The 22,334-nt window shown below is 50.7% G+C and overlaps 9 protein-coding genes across 9 annotated transcripts; 5 read left to right on the forward strand and 4 right to left on the reverse strand.

Annotated features, from left to right (window-relative positions):
* Positions 1–40: 40 nt before the first annotated feature.
* CPAR01_13525 (uncharacterized protein) lies at positions 41–1,531 on the forward strand (the record flags this gene model as incomplete). The annotated part of the gene is made up of 1 exon (XM_060497778.1): positions 41–1,531. A coding segment is annotated over one exon (1,491 nt), but the record flags the coding sequence as incomplete, so codon positions are not given.
* A 2,565-nt stretch (positions 1,532–4,096) lies between these two features.
* Positions 4,097–4,507, forward strand: CPAR01_13526 (endoribonuclease L-psp family protein; the record flags this gene model as incomplete). The annotated part of the gene is made up of 1 exon (XM_060497779.1): positions 4,097–4,507. One exon carries the CDS (start codon positions 4,097–4,099, stop codon positions 4,505–4,507), a length of 411 nt encoding a protein of 136 aa, XP_060343247.1.
* A 1,186-nt stretch (positions 4,508–5,693) lies between these two features.
* On the forward strand, positions 5,694–7,434 carry CPAR01_13527 (major facilitator superfamily transporter; the record flags this gene model as incomplete). Its single annotated transcript, XM_060497780.1, has 4 exons — positions 5,694–5,877; positions 5,984–6,268; positions 6,328–7,234; positions 7,290–7,434. 4 exons carry the CDS (start codon positions 5,694–5,696, stop codon positions 7,432–7,434), a joined length of 1,521 nt encoding a protein of 506 aa, XP_060343248.1.
* A 1,515-nt stretch (positions 7,435–8,949) lies between these two features.
* CPAR01_13528 (uncharacterized protein) lies at positions 8,950–10,276 on the reverse strand (the record flags this gene model as incomplete). The annotated part of the gene is made up of 3 exons (XM_060497781.1): positions 8,950–9,437; positions 9,546–10,168; positions 10,221–10,276. 3 exons carry the CDS (start codon positions 10,274–10,276, stop codon positions 8,950–8,952), a joined length of 1,167 nt encoding a protein of 388 aa, XP_060343249.1.
* A 2,000-nt stretch (positions 10,277–12,276) lies between these two features.
* On the forward strand, positions 12,277–12,696 carry CPAR01_13529 (uncharacterized protein; the record flags this gene model as incomplete). The annotated part of the gene is made up of 1 exon (XM_060497782.1): positions 12,277–12,696. One exon carries the CDS (start codon positions 12,277–12,279, stop codon positions 12,694–12,696), a length of 420 nt encoding a protein of 139 aa, XP_060343250.1.
* Positions 12,697–13,784: 1,088 nt separating this feature from the next.
* Positions 13,785–14,698, forward strand: CPAR01_13530 (glycosyl hydrolase family 16; the record flags this gene model as incomplete). The annotated part of the gene is made up of 2 exons (XM_060497783.1): positions 13,785–14,558; positions 14,615–14,698. 2 exons carry the CDS (start codon positions 13,785–13,787, stop codon positions 14,696–14,698), a joined length of 858 nt encoding a protein of 285 aa, XP_060343251.1.
* A 347-nt stretch (positions 14,699–15,045) lies between these two features.
* CPAR01_13531 (methyltransferase) lies at positions 15,046–16,100 on the reverse strand (the record flags this gene model as incomplete). The annotated part of the gene is made up of 2 exons (XM_060497784.1): positions 15,046–15,281; positions 15,344–16,100. The coding sequence occupies 2 exons, from the start codon at positions 16,098–16,100 to the stop codon at positions 15,046–15,048; spliced, it is 993 nt and encodes a 330-aa protein (XP_060343252.1).
* A 1,428-nt stretch (positions 16,101–17,528) lies between these two features.
* CPAR01_13532 (prostacyclin synthase) lies at positions 17,529–18,855 on the reverse strand (the record flags this gene model as incomplete). The annotated part of the gene is made up of 3 exons (XM_060497785.1): positions 17,529–18,213; positions 18,306–18,731; positions 18,827–18,855. The coding sequence occupies 3 exons, from the start codon at positions 18,853–18,855 to the stop codon at positions 17,529–17,531; spliced, it is 1,140 nt and encodes a 379-aa protein (XP_060343253.1).
* Positions 18,856–20,127: 1,272 nt separating this feature from the next.
* On the reverse strand, positions 20,128–20,515 carry CPAR01_13533 (uncharacterized protein; the record flags this gene model as incomplete). The annotated part of the gene is made up of 2 exons (XM_060497786.1): positions 20,128–20,420; positions 20,464–20,515. 2 exons carry the CDS (start codon positions 20,513–20,515, stop codon positions 20,128–20,130), a joined length of 345 nt encoding a protein of 114 aa, XP_060343254.1.
* Positions 20,516–22,334: the final 1,819 nt, after the last annotated feature.

Here is a 22,334-nt window from a genome sequence, read left to right on the forward strand (position 1 = left end):
TCCGAAAGCTCCAGTACTTGAGGATTCCCAGAATCTTACAAGTGTCCCATTCACCGGCGAAGCAGCTGAATGCAAGCCATTATCGGCCCCTTTCATCTGGCTTCCGGAAGCGTCATCGCTGCATAGCGATGGCGGCAATTCCGGCGGTCAGGACTTTCCCGGACCGCGCGGTGTAAAGACACGCACCAGCGCAAAAGCCCAGCCTGCCTTCGTCTTCCTCTGGGGCCAAGACAATCAACTGACGTCGGGCTACATCAATACAACCACCTTGAAGTACGGACTGGTGGCACTGGATCCGGATTCGATGGACGTACTTGCGGCGTGGTACCCAGAAGATGACAACCAAGCGCTGAACATCCCATACATGGAGTACATTGTCAAAACGAACGACGTTCTAGTCAGTTCGGCCCAGGGCATGATCTGGGTCGTGCATCGTGATACTTGCCAGGGACGCCCTTACTTTAAAACCACGCGTACCGTTGATCTGCGCCCTCAACTGCAAGAAGGTGATCAGTTGCTCAACGCCATGTTTGACATCGAGAAGAATATCTGGTTCACTACTGGTGCAGTGCAGCTCGACACCAGCGCCAACGGTACGTTGGCCAACTCAACCACATATGGCTACATCACGCCTAGCAACAAAGTACACAAGGCTCAGCTTGATGGCGAAACGGTCGAGAATGGAATAGCTGTGGCAGGCACCGACGTTTACATGGTCACAAGCCCGTCTGGCAAATTCAATACACCTAATGCGCCGGGCTACATGTATTCGCTGACGACTAAAAGCGGCTCTGAAGGTGGGATTAGCACACGTTGGCGAGTTCCCTATTCCGCAGGTGAACGAACTGAACTTGACCCCAACACGGCTATTTCGGCGCGCGGCTCCGGTGCAACGCCTGCGTTGATTGCCGATAAGTATGTGGCCATCACCGACAACGATACTCCTCGCCTGCATCTCAATGTGTACCATCAAGCGCCACAGGCGGAAAGTAGCGCTCAGCTCTTGTGTCAGGTGCCGTTGTTTATGGACAACAAGGGCTCAGTGCAGAACAGCGTGCTAGCTCATTATGATACCCAGCAAAAACAGTCCGGAATCATGATACTCAACTCGTACGGCGGGCCAGCATTTTTCACCGGCCAGGACGGACAGGACATGAATGGCAAGTTCAACAACATGAGAGGTATGGCCGGCGGAATTACGCGCGTCGATGTCGACGAGCACGGCAACTGTTCGGTGCGCTGGACCAAAGATACCAAGTCCAAGGGCGTGTCTGTGCTCTCCACCAACAACGGTCTAGTCTACCACTATGTCCAGGACGACCAGCGTGCTATGACGGATGACGAGTACGTGTGGTATCTCATGGGCCGCTCCTGGGTTACGGGCGAAGAAAAGTTCAAGGTGCGCGCTGGCAGCGGTGGCGCTTTCAACGACAATTGGAACAGCGGCGCCTTGGGCCCCTGTGGAACCTTTTATCAGTCCGTTTCCGGAGGCATCGTGGCTTTCAAAGACGGAGGCGATAGTAGTTGTTAGGCGAGACTTGGGTGAACTCGAATATCCTAGATGCGTTCTGGATAAGGTTCTGTGCTGAGTACGGCGATGGAGTGACCATAGATCGGCCACAGGATAGTCAGGCGATGGTGGATTTGCTGTGAAGCCAAATATGAAATCCATTCAGACGGTCTCTAAAGTAGCTAGCTTGATGTTCTAACGCGCTCCAATACCATAAATCATACACCTGTATCCTGTGACACTTACACCTAATGCACCTTGTACCATTGAGATCATCCCAATTTATCTCCTTCTTCTATTAAGAAAGGAAAAAAAAAATACCCGGACTTTGTAACATCATGTGAGCGAGCGTGTGATCGATGCCTTGCATCTTGAAAATACGTCAAGAACAGCACATTTTCGATTTTTCAGAACAACGTTCTGATACACGGGCTCGATTTCGTTACAAATTCCGCACTGCATGCGTTGTCAGCAATACATCCGTGCGAAGTCCGGAATGTCATTCCCCTTTTCACAACGAGCAGACGGTTCGCCTTTCAAGAATCATAGATGGACAGATCGAGAGGGGGGTCTTCACAGTCATTTAAGCGATTTAACCCACTCTAGAAAGGCTGTTAGCGACGTACCTTAACGACTGGCACATCTCGGACTTCCTTTGACACTCTCATCGCCTACCTTACCACTTACTCGCTGAATTTCTTGAGTAGCGCAGCCCGTTGATGTTGTTCAAGAACTTGAGGTTTACGCTACTGCAATCTTCTTCTACTCCAGACTTTCGAGATTTCATGTCCCGACAGACCAGCAGTCTGTTGATTCTGATTCGGACCCAACTCGAACTTTTCAACGCAGCGGCATTATTCTTATTTGTAGCCTTGTCGTCGACGGCTTCTTGTGAGGCTTCTCTATTGCATCACAATCAGATGGCTTGCAACGCGCATTCAAGCGCTCGTTAAGCTCTCTGCTCTCTCATGATTTCGTGGTCGAAGGAGATCAATGTCGAGGGCTCTATCATACTGGCGATGTAGTTACTCTCTTCGATGTCTTGGCCTACGATTATAATGACGAAGCCGGCAAGTGCGCTTCTAAAACTGAGTTGATATTGAGCAAACTCCCGCCCGATGTTCATTTCATTCTACTGTCTTATATTTATTACGCATGAAAATTGAAAAGATGCATTCACGCTTGGGATACCTTCAGAGATTCTCATCTCGGACATGCTCGACTCATGCGAGTAAAAGGTATTGGAGATCGACTGTATGGGTATCTAACACACAATCTCGCAGAGTGATGTTGGGAAAATTCATCGGTCTTTTGCGACTTCAAACGTCTTCTATGACAGCTTCGCCAATGTTATGGAAAGCACAAGGCAACTGTAGTCTCGTTTGTCACGTCCAGCTTTGAGCTGTTTTCCCCTCGGATTTGAACTATGCGGCAGATCCATCACAGCTCGTAGCATCACTCAAGGAGCTTGAGTTTCGGTTTGAGAAACCACCTGCTAGGTCTTTGCTGCAAAGTATCGAGCAGTGTCACAAGGTTTGGAAGAGTCTACTAGTACCAGCCTTCAGCACTACGTCCGTCGACAGGCAAGCTCATGGGTACTGCACGCCCTTTTGTGGGCATTTGAATCTGCCGTGTTCCTCAGCAAGTGGCTCGAAAAGTATACTGCCACTGTATCTTCTCTGAAAGAAGGTGAGTTCCAACTCGTTGATGAGAGCATTGCTTGGTCTTGCGTGGCCCTCTACACTGACCAACGGTTAAGATGCAGCATACCAACGTTCAGTCAAATTACTCGGCACGGCCACATCAACATTTGCTAGACGCCGAAGAATTGCCACTTGACCCCGACGCAGGAACGTTGTCGTGGTCGACTTTGAAATTCTAGGGGAGTGTCTTACAGGGGATTGAGACAAAGGCATTCGCAACACGTTTTGGGGAAAACTCTTGACATCTTGGCTGAGTTTCAGAGCGAGTCTCTAGGAACTCCACATTAGACCGTATCACACTCTGGATCTCGCGAACGAACAGCCGACTATGTATTGACACCAGAGGGACCCGTTCATTCCGTCAAAGAGCAAAAATCGCCGAGGTACAGCTGATGTCAGGTTGCAACAGCATATCACGATGGTACGCGGACTCCCCACAAACACTGCTGGAAACAAAGCCCCGACCCACTTTGTCGGTGACTTCTCCAAGTCGGTGACCCCTTCTCCAAACATCCGATGATTGAGGATGATGCTGGGGCTTCAGCAATGAGCCTACATAATGACGACGCTGCATCATTTAGAGCATGTTTTACGACGCTTAATCTTCCTCTGCATGAGAATTCAGTTGCTCTCCCGCATACTACCTAAGTACACATCACCTGAAAACGCCCCAAGAACCCGACAGATTTGACCTCGGAGACCCACATCTCTGCTCTCAGTCAACAGTAGGAGCAAATCCTTCAGTGTAATTCCTGGGTATGCGAGTTTCTGAGATATTCTATTACACATAAATCGCAAGATTTCAATGCATTCATGGATTGGTTTTCCCGGAGCTAGATACTGATTATGATTCTCACAGAATCCCCACCACACAGCTAGAACCATGTCTTCAATCAAGTTCAACACCCCTCCTGGCGCTGGAAAGATTTATGGCGAGGCCTGCCACTACTCACAGTCCGTGGACCTCGGCAACGGCATCGTGAAGTGCGCTGGACAAGGTGGCTGGGATCCGGAGACGGGCGCGCTCGACGCGAACGACACCAAAAGACAGGTTGAGCTGGCGATCGAGAACGTCGACATTGTCCTCAAGGCAGCGGGCCTCCGAGGATGGGAAGACGTCTACTCACTGAGGTCATATTCATGCGATATCCGGACCTCTTTCGATTTTATTGTCCAGGGCTTGAAGGCACGGATTCCCGATCACCGACCTATCTGGACAGCAATTGCTGTGCCTCACCTGGCCCTTCCGGGAATGTTGATTGAGCTGGAGGTCGAGGCAAAACGTCAGGCTTAGTTAGGTAACATGTGTTTTGTATGTAGCGCAGTAGAAGTCAGCTTAATATATGAAGATGAAGACCCCCGTTTCCACGTCTTGATATCACGACCCTTTCCGAGTTTCAACATCCATCAGTCAAGCCGGCCCGTACTAGTGAAGCGGGGATGTGAACTCGGCCGAGATCTCCACTTCATTGCAGGTGACATGCTCCGACTTTGATTTTTGGTTGTGTTGCTGTCTCAAATACAAGCTTATCCAACATTAACCAATAGCCTTGGAAGAGGGCGGGCTTTGGCGATGAAGCTCATGTTATGCACTCACACATGTAAAGCATGCTGTTCTCTCAAGGTGTTAAAGGCAATTTCCGAACTCACTTTTCAGAAAGACATCTCTTTTCGCAAGGAAATCTAGCAATCTGGAAACGAGGAGACGACTATGTTAGCTGTACTTGGCGCGCAAGGTATGGGTCGTTATCATGAGGTAAGGTAAGACCAATGGCTTGATTACGCGGGCTGTGACATCTAACACCATCAAGGCCATTAAGCACGTCATTACTGGCCTGCCGGTCAACGGCGCAGACAAGGGACAATTACAGCGGGATACTCCGCAATTGCCACTTGGGAATCCTTCGAAAGATTCAGCTGCCGGCTTAATCCTCACCCTAGAGCAAGTTGGAATCAGCACACTCAATAATCCATACGACGTTGGGCCGACTCGAGCTAAGGCCATCGAGTCTGGACGCACCACACCCTCCTGCCAGCCACGCGCCCCACGCGCGTCTCATTCTTTGAGTAGAACCCCCGCGCCATGCTCAGCATGTCGGCCAACTCCCGGCAGGGTCTTTTCATATGCAACCCCTCCAAGCACGAGGTCCCTTGGTAAAAGACTTTCATTCTGGCGATGTCGGGTGCTCCCCGACTTCCGGGGATGCTTGGTGGGAGGGAATCTACCCACAAATCCGGGTATGGTTGACGGGCGGTTCGCATGGCACAAGTCCGAGATGTTCTGGCGCAATCGATAGTGATGTTGGATTTTCCCCAGCAGGGGGTGTCCACGATCGGCAGCATTCAGCTAATATCTATGGACCAGACCCGGTGACTTGGGTGACCTTGAAATAGAGTTTTCAGTTTTCAACCTGGTTCTTTCCGCCTTTTTGAATCAATTTGAAGACACTTGAAAGTGTGTTCATAGGTGTCTGGCAACCATGGCGACAGCAGACAATACTGTCCCCAGGAAGAAGTGGTGGAAGATCCAGTGGTACTCAGACGATGACACCCCCGAAGAGCGCAAGTTCATCATCAAACTCGATCTCATTGTCGTGCCCTACGCAGTTCTAGCGTACTGGGTCAAGTATATCGGTATGGCCATTTGCTCTCCATTCATTGGCTGTCGGTCTGCTAACAAGTAACACAGACCAAGCAAACTTGAGTATGTTCACGACCGTTGATAGCCTCTGCCTCTTCTATCTGGCAACGTCATGCTAATTCAAAACAGACAATGCCTACGTCGGAGGAATGAAAGAGGAGCTTGGCTTCAAAGGCAATGAGCTCGTCGAACTCCAGACAATGTATACAGTCGGCGCAGTTGTTGGCATGGTGCCCTTCATGTTCTTGTTCACTTACATCCCCATGTACTGGACCATCCCCGCGATGGATATCCTTTGGGGACTTTTCACCCTGCTGCAATACCGAGCACACTCATTCGGGGAGCTGGCGGCGTACCGATTCATGGTGGGCTTCTTCGAAGCAGCCTTCTTCCCCGCTATGCACTACGTATTCGGTAGGAGATGTCACTGGCCTCTTTTGACTGGAGAAGTAGAATGCTGACCTCAACATAAGGCTCTTGGTATCGCGGGCACGAAATTGCACGGCGAGGAGGTATCTTTTACACGGGACTCAATCTCGGAACCCTGACGGCAGGCCTCATCGCAGCTGGAGCATCACACCGTCTTGAAGGTGTCAACGGGATGGCAGGCTGGCGTTGGATGTACATCATCTGCGCGATCATCACTATCCCTGTCGGCATTCTCGGATACTTTCTCCTCCCGGGCACTGTAGAACAACCGAACCGCTGGATCCTCAATGAGCACGACATCAAGATTGCAAAATCTCGCCTGGAACGCGGCGGGCACGTCACCCGCGGCAAGTTTAAGCTCGGACACCTTAAACAGATCTTCCTCAGCCCGCAGTTCTGGACCGTTGTGCTTGTCGATGTGCTGTTTTGGAACGCCGGTATCCATAAGAGCACGGGCAGCTTCCTGCTTTGGATCAAGAGCTTGGGCCGCTACAGTCCGGCGCAGGTCAATGAGATGGGAACCATTGCGCCAGCCTTGGGGATCCTATACAACATCGTGGCGTGCTTCCTGTCTGACTTGGTACTTGGACCCGCATGGGCTATCACCTTTTCCTCGTTATGGAATGTCACGGGCTTGATCATGCTTGTCGTCTGGGACGTGCCCGAGGGTGCCAAGTGGTTCGCCTTCTCGACGATGTACTGGTCCAACGCACTGTCCAGTGTCCTGCACGGCTGGGTCAACACCATCCTCAGAGACTCTCCGGAACAGCGGTCATTCACCCTTGTCATGATTACCATCATTGCCCAGTCGTCGACAGCCTGGACACCGTTGCTCACATTCCCGACTGTTGAGTCTCCAAGCTATCCCAAGGGATTCTCTTTCTGTCTGGGGTGTGCTGTTGCGCTCATTGTTGCGACGCACGTTCTCGATGTTTATATCAAACGCAAAGAGTAGGTCTTGCCTTACAACCTCAGGAGAATAGATATTCTAACATGTGCGTTACAGAAAAGCGAAGCATGCGCAGCTTGAAAGCGGCAGCAGCCACGATGGTAGCTACGTTGATGCCCCTACTGACGCTACCGGGAAGACTACGACAGCCGAAGTGACGGCAGTAGTCAATACTTCGGAAGAGTCCATAGCAAGACACTGATTGGGCATACCAATGATGTTTTGGTAGGAGCTATATCATTCTTCCGTACAATGATAACATAGCAGCATACATGCAGACTTCAAGTACTGGTACTTTGTCACTGAACTGGGACTGTGCGACGTAGCTGGTCCCGCTTTTAACAAGGAGTAGATGTTATTATCTACCCAAACCACGTCAGAGACCATGCTTTTCGCAAGTCTAGATACTAACAGTGAATACTACTAATAGCACATTGGAATGAGTGGGCGGCATTCCACTCAAACGTCGTAAATGGATTGCCCTTTTTTCCTTTCACATCGTGCAAGGCTCCTTGGCCAAGGTTGCTGTCTTGCCATCATGGGTGCATCATTATTGGCATTGGTTATCATTTTGTATGTGTAGCACTAATTAGCATCCAGGAATTCAACATACTCAAGCAGATATCACGAATGTCAGCACTTGAGACCAGAAATGTGACTTCGCCGATGGCTACAAGCCACCTGGCTTGACTGCAACAAGAGGTCATCCAGGGATGTCGAGGTCGAGGTACTTATGGAGGTTTACCATAAACTTTAGCTTATTTACGTACTTTTTATGTGTTTACCTGAGACTGGACCCCGAGACTGTTGAGCGTATGGCTGAGGTGAATAAGGTAAACCGCAATGGTTGCCAGGGCAGCCACCATCCACATCACCAACGCCGCGCCTTCCTGAGGTTCACCCAGCCACATCACAAACCTTCATCCGATAACCTTTTCGCCACCAGAATACACAACAAGCCCTCATATACCCCTCCAACGTAATTCCTGTCACCAGCACAGCAGGCGCCCCCTAGGCCGGGGGTCAGGTCAAACTGTGGCGTGGTGGTGGAATGGTTAATGGTCAACATCAATTATCTTCGCCAACCAGCCTACTCGACGACAGGCTTAGCGCATACGAGTATCCAAGTTCGAATCCCAGCATGAGCACCAGAGATGTAGCCCCCAGTTCAGCACCGGGGGGGGTGAACTCTTTTGTGTTTTGGACCTTCTTATATTTCTTTTAATTCTCCGCGTATTTCCTCGTACGCCGCGCTTTTATTTTTTTTCTTTATGAATTACTAGTTATAGAAAATCTGTAGTAAGCTATGGCCCGTCTATAGGGGAGGTCTTGACGTGTAGAACGTCGTGATAGCGTTATCTACCTTACTCTAGGCCTTACTAAGGTTATGTAATGTTAATCACCTCAGATAGTTGCTAAATATTACCTATGGTGTTTTCTTAGGCCGGTAGAATTAGTGTACGAATGTTAACTCCATTTTCTATTCCCTCAACTTGTTGCCCAGTTTATAATAAGTTTGAAGGACTATCAAATCTGCATACGACATTGTTATTGAAGCCCTTGCTTGGGCAAGGTAGTGCCAGGAAATAGAAATAGTCATAATTGACCTCGAATAAGGTAATTTAGATAGACGAAAGCCCAACAACGAACGTGTAGAAACAGAAATGTGTAATTACACGTGATACCTCTCTTCCTCTATGAATATAGAAGAATTAGATCACCAAATAACCCAGCTGCCGAGTGCGTACAACATGTGCATCGTGCCCTTGTCCATGACGTTTTCTACTCTCAACCCAAGTTGGGAGGCCCGTTTCTCGAGATGCATCTGCTGGTCCTTTGAAAGAGGTGCTGTGCGCTTGAGAGCTGCTGTCATCACACTGCGTACATTTGTCAACTCATCTGAGAACATCTTGAGACAGTTCCCATATCCTTGCGGAATAGTAATCTTGATTCCAGAGGGATGGTCCACAACCAGCTTCAAGTGCCCTGTGAAGTGGAAAGGTAGCCGAGGGTCCCAAATAGTGAAGTTGTCTGTCATGCTCGCCAGAACCAAAGAACCGACGCCGCTTGGAATGCAGTTCTTTACGCAATTATTCTTGATTGTGATTAGGTTCGAAGGGTGAGTTTTCTTCATCTGTGATAGAATAGAGCGGTACGGCTTGACAGCAGCTTCGATCAGCAAGACACGAGTAAGAGCAATGAGGCCTGGTACACGTAACGTGTGAGCAAAGCTTTTTTCTCTCTAGGCAAGACACATTGCCGTTCTTGTTCAACGCTTAGGTAGTGTAGAGTAGAACAGATGCTATGTATTACCTGACAAATCATTTTCGCTCGTGTTTTGGAGACACTCAAGCGGAATCATTGGAAAATCATTGATCTGGCCACTTGGAGGTGTCCAATGCACCCGTTGTTTTCCATATTGCACCCACATCACATTAGGTCTGGTGATAGTCGAAATCGGCACGCCTTCAGCTATCCTGACCACCATGTCGCGGAACAGCAGAACATCGCCCGTTTCCCAGGCGACCCAGAGCACATACGGCTCGTTCAGATTCGAGCGCATCGCGCTCAGCCAATGCCAGCTCCAAGGTCGTAGAAGGGACAGCACGTTGTATTTGTTACAGAGAACGAGAAGGTCATGAAGCCTGCGAACGCTCAGGCTGAACGGTACCTGGTCAAAGTGGCCATGGATGATTCCAAGCATTAGAATCGTCCCCTCGAGCCCGTCCCCTTGCAGCTCAACAATCCAGTCGTTTGCCTTTTTGCTTTCGGCTAATCCGCCCTTGCTTGCTTTGTCTTTGGTTGATTCGTCTTTGCTGACTTCGACTTCCCCAGTTTCACCCTCACCTGCTTCGTCCTTGCTTGCTGGGCCTTCGCCTTCGCCTGCTTTGCCTTTGCTTACTTCGTCTTTGTTCACTTCTTTCTTGCTCGCTTCACTCTTGATGAGGAAGAATTGGTTTTGGTACTAGTGATTTTTCGGCGGAGGACGTGAAGATACTGTTCTCGGTCTTTGGGAAAATGCTGGGCGGTTGATAATCTGCCATTTTTGAGGATCACAGAATACCGTGCCGTGGCGATGAGTTAGGCTGGTCGTATGCGTGTGCTGTAGGGGCTTTGAGCGATGAGAAGTTCCCAAATCGGATTTCCCCTATTTTACTTATTGGCACTTGCCCAGGTTGTCATATAGACTCATTTCTGAATTTCAGCCGGCGATTGTTACTTTTCCCTCTGCCTTTGGTTTTCCTAAGTAGAACGTTTTGCATGCGACATCAATCAGGCAAATTTGGAAATGCTACGGGCATCTCATTCATCTGAACTTCAAAAAAATTATTGTATGGCGCAACGTCTGACACTACGCCACGGAATAGCAAGTTCCTTTGTCAGATATGTAGAGCGCCCAAAGTAGAACCAACAAGTCTTCCCCGTCGGAGCCGAATAAGTGGGGCCGAGAGTGTGCCTCAAGATTTAGCCAGTGCCTCATTGAAGCAAATACGACAGTCCATCAACTCAACCCTGTGTAGAACTTGAAATGCACAAGATACATGTACCTTAGCCTTCATGATATACCGTTTTCATCAGTGTCTCTTAACTTTGGATTTGATTCTATCTTCCATTAGCCCAGATGGAGGGCCCAAATAAAGGTAGTCATTGTACCGCAAACACCATTCGGTTCAAGTCGTCCTTTTTGTCTGGTTTACGGTCCCAATGAGCGAGTCAACATCCATGAGACATTTTGAAGTTTGCGAACCCGCCCTCAACTACCAGACATGTCCCATAACAGCGTGACCCAGGCAAAAATCTCGGAGAAAATTGATCACCGCGAAAGAGCGTAATTATCTCATCACTCTCAGCAGATAGAGGTAGAGTTGTGGTAAGCGCAATGATGTTTGATGCACACTGATTTAGCTCTCTATACACCTTGAGAACGTGACCTGGTCGCATGACCAGCTTACTGAGACGATCGCGCCGAAGTGATACCGCAAACACCGAATCTCAAGACCGCGGGGGATTGTGGGGTTAGTGCCGGCTTACGGGTCGGGAGGTCCACCAAGTGCCGGCCCAGTGACCGAGAGCTGCTGACTTGCACTGTCATGAAGCAAAATGCCCTTTAGTAATGAGAAAGCGACTACGTGAATCATGAGGCTTTCCCCATGACGCGATATGTCTGAAGTTTTCCAATCGTCAGATTCTTCCCTCCCTTTTTTTTTCTTCCTTTATTCTATTGCAACCCTATGTTGATGCCACGCACGCGTCCAGTCCAATCCACTCATCCACACACTTCCACCACACCAAAAGAGATTTCCCCTTCAGGATCACGGTCCCCCTTGCACTTTTGACCCCAACCAATCAGACTCCGAATCGCTACCAACCTAGGGAGTTATTCGCATTGGCTTAGGCGCCTCACCCGCACTAAAGCCATGTTGGCAAGGTGCCATCGAGCGTTTTTCACATGCCCTTCTAATTCCCCAACTTGGACGAATGGCCAGTCAGAAGAGAACTCTTTGGGCTGGCTGATTGAAGGGTTCCCTGAAACTGGCCTTGTTTGGACACAAGTAATGGCAGGTGCAGAACGGGTTATACCCACAAGAACCCCATCTTCCCCCTTTTCCCAAGAGGAGAGCGACTGGCTAAGACACTGAGCCTGTCAAAAGCGCAGCTGTCCACATTTGCTACCTCGTGCAGTCTTTCGGAGCCTGCAACGTCACCTTTTCCAACACCAAGCACTTGGTTTATTGCGCCAAACATGACAAGAAGTAAAAGGGGGGCAACAACTAATGTGCGCAGTGCAGGTGTCTAGATCTTGCAGTTTAATAGACTGGTTTGCACAACTGCCGCTAGCGCGGTGGCGTTCAGGTACCGCCATTCCCATATGTTCTCGCTAGGCTCCGTCACACAAAGGTCACCAATATCTCTCGCCTGATGTCTCTCCGTCAGTCTTGGGGTCCATCTGCAAAATCACTGGACGTGACGAAAACAATATACCGCTTGGCAACGGGGTCCACCTCCCAAGACCCCAAGACCGTAGACGAGAAGGGAGCTCAATATGACAATAGCAAAGGTCTGCCGAAGCGAAGCAGGCTCAGACCTTGGAATCATCTGCGGGTTCCTGGGGGTTTTCCTCTTCCATGGACTAGGGAGGGCGGCCGAACGCCACTTCCCGCGTGGCCGTCGCCAGGGTCAGTCTGTTCAAGCCGCAACCAACCACAGGCCTCGGGGCCGCGCCGCTGGTACCGATCCCTCGACATCCCCGTGGTCCCCCTTCTTCCGCTCGCGGGGCGCTTTTAAAGCCTTGCCATCTTCCGTCGCCGATTGGCAGATGTCCAAAATGAAACGAAGCCTCTCCCGAAGGGACACTTGGGGGCCCAAAAGCCATGCCAGTTCCCCCGGTGTTTCTCAAAACAGGGACATCTTCGGCTCAGTTGGTCCTTCTCGACTTCTATTGGTCACCCTTGAAGAGCCTTAATCTTTCTTTTTTGCCAAACTACATGTACTATGCACGTTTGTCAAGCCAGCCACAGGTGTCTGCGCTCCGCTTATGCGCCCGCCTCATCTCGGAATATTGGCCGTGCCAACCGCGAATCCGCGATTGACAAACCGGACGGGCCGTGATCAGAGCGCTAGGGGGCACCAGCGTCCAAGATATTGGAGCCACCGAGGATGTGGAAGTGTGTCCCGCGGCGGACCATGTCTCAGAGGAGCACGCTTCCTCCGTCCATCACTCCTACACCGCGTGGTGCACCCATTCTCGTGGGCTTGGGGCACGGTCTTCGAGGTGAGTAGCGGGGACGTACATGTGCCATCTGATATTCTAGACCGGACCACCCAAGTCCGATTTGCCTTGCCCTGTGCAACACTAGACGACGGAGAGAGCACAGGGGGTAAGCATATATGAACCAGACTACCATCCACCCTCCTTGGGACCTCCGTTCTCTGCTGAAGATTGGACGCAGCTCTGAGACTCGGGGACTCTTGTCATTAAACAGGAAAGAAAAAAGGGACAACTCTCCTCCCCGTAGCCCACCGGGCGGCGGTGACTACAGCACAGTACCACTACGACTTGGAAGACGTAAGTCTAGATTCGACATGCGGGTTGCTCCCGCCGCTGAGGTGGCTCTTCTTTGTTCCAAGGGCTGGGCAGAGGAGAACCCTTGGTCCTTGGCCAACGCGGCACGCATAGTTCAATGTTACATCTGCAGGCTCACACTTGGCCTTTTTCCTATTGTATATATACAGCAAGTCCCATGATGAATGCTTCCCGTTCTGTCCTCATGGTCCTTCAACCCGCTCCTCGTGCGCCCTTCCCCCCGACGACAACATCCACCATCGTGATCTTGTGCCTCTCCCCGAGACATGCCTTTCCTTTTCGAATAGCCACAGTCTCTCTCTCTCTTCTCTCTTATAAACCTTCTTCGTCACAGTCCTTTCAGTTTCACTTGGGATAAGTAGTCTGCTTCAAACTCTATTCACTCCTTGAAGCCATCTTTGCAAGACCAGACATCCAGAACACCAACCACGGTTCCTTAGCTCCTAGAGCTTTGCATCATCGCAATAATGTACTCAAACTCCATCCTCTCAACCCTCCTTCTCCTCCTCCCAGCCGCCACTCGGGCCTGGGACTCTCCAAACTACTCTGGCCTTACCCGCCTCTGGCAAGACAGCTTCCCCGGCGCTTCAGGCGACCCGATTAACGGCGGCAACTGGAACATCATCACCAACCTTCACGTCAACAACGAGATCCAGGAATACACGACCTCCCGCTCCAACCTCCAAATCTCAGGCGGCGGAACCGTCCAAATCGTGCCCCAAAAGGACGGCAACGGCGCCTGGACCTCGGGCCGCATCGAGTCCCGCTACGTCTTCACCCCCGCCGCCGGCCGCCTCACCGTCGCCGAGGCCCAGATCCGCTTCGGCGACAACGCCATCGCCAACAAGAAGGGCATCTGGCCCGCCTTTTGGATTCTCGGCGACGCCATCCGCAACGGCGTCAGCTGGCCTCGTTGCGGCGAGCTCGACATCCTCGAGACGGTCAACGGGCAGCTGACGGGGTACGGGACCGTCCACTGCGATATCCTTCCCGGCGGCGCGTGTAACGAGCCCAACGGTATCGGCGGTAACATTGGCATCCCGGATCAGGGATGGCACACTTGGCGTCTGCAGATTGATCGTCGGTCTGGCAACTGGCAGACGGAGACGATTACGTGGTTCCGTGACGGGCAGCAGTTTCATCAGATCAGCGGCGCCAGGATCGGGAGCGAGGGTATCTGGAACACGTTGGCTCGCGCGCCGTTGTTCTTTATCTTGAATGTCGCCGTCGGCGGTAACTGGGTATGTCGATTCCGTTACAAAGGCTTGTTGGCGATGGTTTGACTGACTGCTTACAGCCCGGAAACCCGGATGGCTCTACCATTGGCGGCTGGGGAAGCATGATGGAGACCGCCTATGTTGCCGTCTACCAGTCCACTTAATCTTGCTCCTCATTAACCTAATCGGGCTCTTGAGCTTGTGTTAAACCTCGTCTTGTTGCTGCTCTTGCAACTACGCCGTTCGCTGTACATATGCCAGCATCATACTTAGATACCCATTGTCCACTTTATAGTATATGCACACAACCACGCTCGCTAGATAATTGCCATAAATAATCTCACCGTCAAGATACATTACAAGCTCACTTGCTTAACTAGTCCAATGCTTCTGAATGCTTTGTTATGTAGTATTCATGGCTCATATTAATTACTCCTGACTTTCTTTAACAGCCCGTAGGTACCTGACCCAAGTACAACGATACAGGCGTCCGTGCTCCAAGAAATGGCCTCTACTCATAAAACACCAAGCATCTAACCTCTATGCTTTGTCTTCCCTTCGCATCTGCGGGGGTGTTGGGGTCAATGAAGGCCGTGTGAGGCGTGTAATCGGCCCGTCCCGGCTTGCCGCCAGGCCGCCCTTGGCTTCTCGAGTCGAAGCACTTGATGAACATGGCTTCGTCAGGGGTCATATCTTTGGCGTAATACAGCTTGTGCTTGTCGCTTGGTGCGACAGAGAAAGTCTCGCCTGCATTGATGTTAGCGAAATGAACGTGCTTGGAATTCTACTACGGTGAGGGACACACTCACCCTTGACATCGTAATTTTGCGTCGACCGCGCCAAAGCCGGGTCCGGAAGCACCTCCTTGCCCCGATCATCGTCATCGGTATCCGTCCTCCTAGGGTACAAGAGATCCACAGCGATCAGATCCTTGGGCTCCGTAGTCCGCCAGTCAATCACCGCAAGCGGGAAGTCACTCGCTGGGTGTCCGATCGGTCTCCAGACATTGATAATCTGGTACCGTCCATTGACCAGCTCATCCGCCTCAGCTCCCGGAACATGCCTCCTCACACGCGCTTCCGCCGCGCCGGGCGTCTGGTCGACATGCACCTGCTGTACAGGCTGTCTAGGGCTGCTCTTCTCCCTCCTCCGGATGGTGTGGTCAAAAATCACAACTTTCTTCACACCGGGCAACTTCTCCCTCAGAAGTGCCTCCACTTCGGCATAGTAGCCGCTTCGCACTGCCTCATCGTCGATGAAGTCCTTCTCCTTAGCGGGTGAGTTGTACACGGCGAAGCCGGAGACGTCGGTGCCGAACTCTTCCGTCGACTCGCGGATGTTCACCACTGAGCGGCGGCGCTCGAGCCGGCTAAAAGAGGTTACGTCTGTATCGACCTTTGCCCAGGGCTTGCTGCCCTCCAGAGTCGCGGGGTCTAGATAGCGGAAGTTGCCGGTAGTCATTGTTGCGAGGGGTCTAGTGTGGATGATGCGGGGAATATTGTTGGTTCTGAGACTGGTTTTGATTGATGATGTGAGTATTGAAGTTCGTCGTAGGATTGTGCTCATAATAGTACCTTATATTCACGTCAAATGCAGGGCTGATGTTGAATTACACAATGCCGTGCGGGGGTCAGGAGACGGGAGTTTAAAAGGAGGACTCGTAGGGCGTAACAGGGCGTGCGAATGAGACGACTGGATGATTGCATCACCATGAACCCGGGGGAGTGGCCATTAGTCATTCAGGATTTCTAAGCTGTTTCTCGCAGTGTCCGAGACCCACTCCCGGGCTCGGCATCGATTGTGGGGCCTATTGATTTCCAATCGCCGACATTCCGCGATCCGAATTGCTGCCGTCCCGAAATGCATGCGTCAATCCCGCGGGGTATGCACCGCTCGGCGGCGGGAGAGTCAGCTTCACGGGGTTTAGATCAAATGCCCGACCGCCCAGTACACCACCAGCGGCATTCTGATCTATTCACTAAACAGTGCTTACTCCAAAGTGAACAAGCCGTTGATTTTGACTCAATACTTCGCGACCATAGCGAGACTTGTAAGTGTGTTAGATAATATGCATGCATGGTCGTAGTAGTCGTTATCGGCAAATACTTTCACCTATGACTTATACATGACCAGGTAATTCAGTGAATCCAGTCGGGTAAGTTAAGTGTAAGTTATCTAGAAAAGGCATGGATAGACAATAAGACATAAAGTGGTTTCTACCGCGAAAAACAAAAGTTAAGCCGTTTGAGACACATCTTGCTAATTTCCGAAACCGAGAATCGAACTCGGGGCTATGCCTAACCTCTCACAAGATGAGAGGGCATCATGTTGGCCACTACACCATATCGGATGTTGATGCAAAATTCTGCAGGTATCCAGCTCATACCCAGTTGCCGTTGTGCGTATCCACAGCGGAGACGCAGCCATTGTGACTACCCTAACGGCTCCGCAAGGTTTGGATACACGAAGTCGCGATCGATGCAATTCAATTACACTACCTAAGTGTTCCATGTCACAAAGGGCTGGCGAAGACGTCTTATGACTACTTATGAAAGTTGGCAATGCACCAAAGGAATTCATTGTACTATGTGCAGGTACTCGATGCTACCGGAACCAAACTAAGGACATAGAGTCGAAACTCCTTCACCGACCAAGTTTAAGTGGCTTCAAAAGAGAATGTTTCGTATCATATGCTTGATCCAGTCTTGCATCTCAATATGCCACAGACCATTTCACGTGCCTCCAAGCCTCTCGCCTACTGATTCTGACTCTTGAGTCTGGTCCGGGCTTCGGCCTCCCTATGCCAGTCGTTGCCCAAGGGACTTGAGCTTTTGGGACCCTAACGGGCCCGCCGTCAGTACCTTCTAAATCAATACCGAGTATCATTTGCGCAGCAATGCCAAGAAGAAGTCCGTTTGCAAGGTGGCGGCCAGGGCTTTCACAAAGATGCACGGTCAGTGTAAATCATCAAACCAGGGAGAATCAATTCACGTATCAGACATGTTTGCCCCCTCCAAAAGGAAGGAAACCAGGCGGTGATGATGCATTGTAACCCAAATCCAGAAACCTGTCACCTTGCCAGCTTTCAGGGTTGTCGCCCCATACTTTTTTATCACTATGTAGAACGCTAAGCGGCATCTGGATATTGTTCCCTTTCTTGAGGAGGTACGAGCGGCCGTCGTCCGATATCGTCGTGTCTGTCATTACCGTTCGTGTGATGTTATCGACAATATTGTGTCGCTCCGTCTCTTGCGCAGAAGACAGGAGTAGTGGACAGTGCTCTTTGATTTTCCTCAGGTGAAGTGTCATCTCGATATGGTCTTGATCAGTTCGCTTCTCGGTAACCGCGGCATTGAGAAGCTCGGTCCGAATACTGGCCAAAAGGTCTGGCTGGCTGTAAATATTCGAAAGAAGCCAGAAGACGAGCGTGGAGATGTTGGCGAGAGCGGTGGCTAGGAGAATCTCAATCTTGGCGCTGTTGTGGATCGACATTCCGAACTTTCGTTCTGCACCGAATCTGTCCTTGGTGAATTGAGGAACTTCGACGCCAAAATCCTCCTCACGCTTGATGTACGCTTCCAAGGCTTCAATAACCTCCGTTCTTGCTTTGAATGCTTTGGACGCGATGACAGAGGGGGCAAACCCAGGGAAGAGTCTGTGCATGTCATCGTGATAGATCCTGGGTGTTGAGAATTAGCCTAGTTTCAATCATGGTAGACGCGCCTGTAGCGTGGCGAGACCGGGACAGATAAAAGGATGCGATGTAGTTACCAGGAACTCTGCATGACTCCGCTGTTCTCCCAAGGGCTCAACTTCCCGTAGAAGCCTCTCATGACGGCCCTCGACACTGTCTCACGAGTCCAGCAGTAGAAGTCTTTTGGCTCAAGCTGGTCAAAGGGTATTTCGTCAAGAGAGGTGGCTAAATTGCTGACCCCTGATCTGGTAAGATCAATCAACGAAGGTCCGGCCAGTCCTTTGTAGAGAACCTTAAAGATGGCGGTACGAAACTCCGGGTTCGTCCACAAATCCATCCCTTGGCCCTCCATGCCTACCAAAGTGCGAACAAAGGTGTCAATCAGGGGTTCGAAACTAAGAGTCCGCTTCTGGAATATGGACGATGCCAGTTGTGGTGAAGATGCCACGTAAAGCTTGCTTCCAAGGATGGGCAACGAGTATGCCGTCATATTGAATTTCTCGCTAGTATCGTATCAGCTTACAATGAAGTTGCACCATGATTGCCCGTCCGACTCCATCATCCCGTAAACGTTCAAGCAGGATGGCTCGGGACTTACTGATTCTTGACATGTTGCTTGTAACCCATCTGGATTAGATCAATCAAATGACCAATGAAAGGTATTTTTGGTTGTAGGGCCGGAGGCTCCTGCGAGTCTGGAACTTTTGGCCAGACACTACGAACAAGAAATATGACTAGGCAACAGGCCAAAGGAAACCATATCACTTGGGCTTCGTCCAATGTGCTTGTTATCATTTTGAAAGGGCTTCTTTCTGCAATTCTGGCTCCTAAAATTTGGTTGTAGGTTTTAGACACTAGGCGCCTCGGAGCAACTCAAACATTCCCTTCCTTCATTTTATGCTATTTTTCGGACTTAAAGACGCAAGCAGCATCTAATTTCTTTATTATCAGCTGCACAACACTTGCAGTTAACTCCGCCACATTTAGCCATGGATGCATTATCGTAACGGTCTCGCGTCTTGATTTGGATCCAAACTCCTCCTGGAAACGTGTGTCGAGCTGCGGCGCTAACGTACAGTAAGCAATATTGTCGTGAAAAACTACAACCACCAATCAAATGGGTGTCTGACTTGCAGATGATTTGAGCTGAAAACCACTTCGGTACTAGCACAGTGAAATAATAGACGTGCAGCATGACAGACGTAAGATTATGTGGTGAGCTTTTAGTGCAAATATCAAGATGACTTTTACCGTGGTCAAGATAAGTGATGTCTCGGTTTACAATAGAGGGCCCTTGGCTCTGGGGTGTTGCTGACAACGTCGGCCAGGCTTACACCGCTTGTCAGTTGTGTCACGTATTTGAGACCTTGAGGGCATGTCCAGCGGTCCGCGTGTAAGTCTTTGAAAGAATTTCAAATGCTTCAAATTGAAATTAATTGCCCCTTGAGTTTTCGGTTCATGCGATCACAAGACCCGAGCAAGTATTGTTTCCCACTCGTGGTTTGGTCAAGTTGGGGTTCATTAAGGAGGGACAAAGAATCAGGACAATCTTCAACTAAAAGCACCTTATCTACCTCAGAAGAAAGAGAAACCAATGAAATATTGCAAAACAAGAAGGAATCGATCCATTCCCTGTCAAAGATGAGGATCAAAGGCAAAGATGGCAAAAGGATGACCAACGTGGGGCTCGAACCCACAACCCCCAGATAACCGCAACTCTTGAGAGAAGAGAAGATAGAAGTCTGATGCGCTACCATTGCGCCAGCCGGCCAGTTGCTTTGATGACGCTTTCCTGGCGGCTGTACGTTCATAGACCCCGCTTCAGAAGGGCCCCAGACAATTAGCGCTTCCTGACTCCCCTTGCCCGCAGTGGCACACATCAGAGCAAAACCCAAATTTTCACGATCTCGTACGTCGTTCGCCCGCTAGTGGACTTATGACGTAACGATTCTCTACCAGGATCAACGTTGCATCTGCTTTTTGAGTGTTTGCATGCAATTTCTCCTTTCTTTCGGCGTCCCGCACACAAAACAAGCCAACGAAAAACCCAAAATTCAGAGACCCCCAGTGGCGATCCATCGGGGAATGGGGTCTGCCGCTGTTGGAGAAAAAACTCACAGAAAGTGTTGGAGCTAGCGATGGGGCAAGCGGGTTCGATGTGGGCATCGCTTCATGACAAACTTCAAGAGTGAATGAGACAGAAAATTCTTCAGCAAAATCGTTCTCCCCAGACAGTTCCAACTTCCAGGGAATATGAAGCGAGCATGATAGCCTGTGTAGCATGCATGAACGAAGAAACTGTACAGAGCCTCCACTCTTCCGTCTTACACGGAAGTAAGTAGACAGAAACCCTGCCACCTGCTCATGAGAAGTTGATAACCAAAACGAAATGATCTGAGGTTCGGAGCTCCACCACACGCGCCGATGTTCAAATTCGTGCCGCCGGCTAGATGGAAGCACGCCGAGCACGCCTTGGACCTGCCCTTTTGCTCTTCGCCTTGGAGCTGCCCGAAACTCGTTGCCTCCTAGGCTCAGCATCCAGCCAGGCCGCCTGCGGGCAAGTCATCCCGCCTCCCGGGAGCGCCTCCGGCAAGTCCCCATCAATCACGTAAGAAAAACCACCTCTTCCGTCGTCCGCAACTTGCCTCTGCCACCCCGGGGGGCGCTCTCCAACACGCCCCTCCACCCTCTACCCCCTTTGAACCCGGCTGTCACCGATCCCGAGCAAAAGCCCTGGAGCGCGGTCTCTCAGGCTCTCCCCCTCCTCTGCCACGGCTCCTTTCGCATCTTCGCACCCTGCGAGATGCCCTGTGAACCATCCCAAAACGGGCCGGCTCCGATGTTCGCATACCGTCCCTCTGACACGGCTCTCGCATGACTTTCGGTCTGGCTTGACTCATAGAAAACGCCCCAAACCACCACTGAGCCCGCCTCCTGCCCCTGCCTACCGGATTGCCATCCGAAGGCGCGTGGGCGGGCTGGCCACCACACACCCGGCCCGGTGCGCCGGTTACACATCATCCCCCTTCTCCTGCACCCAACACCGGCTACACATCATGCTGCGCACGGCAAACCGACCACCGCCCACCGTCCGCCAGGGGGCGCTTAAGAGCCCCTCCGCACACCGCACTATCGTGAGATAACCTTGGAAGTTGAATCATCCATTTCGAGACTATAATCGCGCCATACAAACCACGGGGCGGAAGCGAGCTGCCCTTTCGAGCGACGTGACATAGCTGCTTCCGGGTAAACATGCCGAGCAGGGAATTACTTTCCGTTTCAACTGCCTACGTAGTAGTCCTATGCGTGATGTCCAAGTGAGCAAGTTTAGGAAACTCACAGCAACGCATTAATAACTCGGCAACTCAACTCTATAGAGCGTATGCCGCAAACTCACGATACTCTCATCTCACCGGTACTCAATGTCCCGAAAAGACCACTCACTAGACTACTCCAAAGCTCAGATCAACCGCTCGCCAAGGATATTCGCCGTTTGTCGGCGGGCGTTCTAGACTCTCTTGAATCTCAGAATTCCGTCCCAAAATTTCTCCAATTTTCACCCCAACGCACCCAACTAGTAGTTTTCGTCAAGTAATTGTTTCCTAAGATCAACTGAATGGCTGGAAGCTCGGGGCATTCCCGTCCCAAAAAACCTTGCAGTTACAGCAGGTCTTGCAGCATCCGCAGCGGGTAAACGCAATGCGAGAACAAAACTAGCAGACAGAAAACGTGGGATGAGCCGCAAGGTAGTGTACACATCGGACAAGTACCTGCCAATAGCCTACAATTATCAAGGGTCGTGACTCGAAAGGGATTTCACATGTTACCATCCCGCGCACCGTGGGTCGCATAGTCTGTGGTTTCGTTGCGGAGGGGCAAATTCTGTTTGAAGTTGTCTCTATGTTCACTGAGTAGTAATACTGCCGCACAATTTCCTGTTGAAGCGCACTCAAGGCATGAAGTTCAACTAAGTTATTCTTAAAGTCAGTCCCAACAAGTCACATTGAAAGATCGAGAGGAAGTGCAAAGTAATTTTGTAGTGATTTGTATAATTAATTCTTGCTTCAATTGTATGTTTCGTCGTTGAGCTAGCTACTGAGAAGCCA

Source organism: Colletotrichum paranaense (genome assembly GCF_030867605.1).
Source record: "Colletotrichum paranaense strain IMI 384185 chromosome Unknown Scaffold_13.1, whole genome shotgun sequence".
Lineage (NCBI taxonomy): Eukaryota > Fungi > Ascomycota > Sordariomycetes > Glomerellales > Glomerellaceae > Colletotrichum > Colletotrichum paranaense.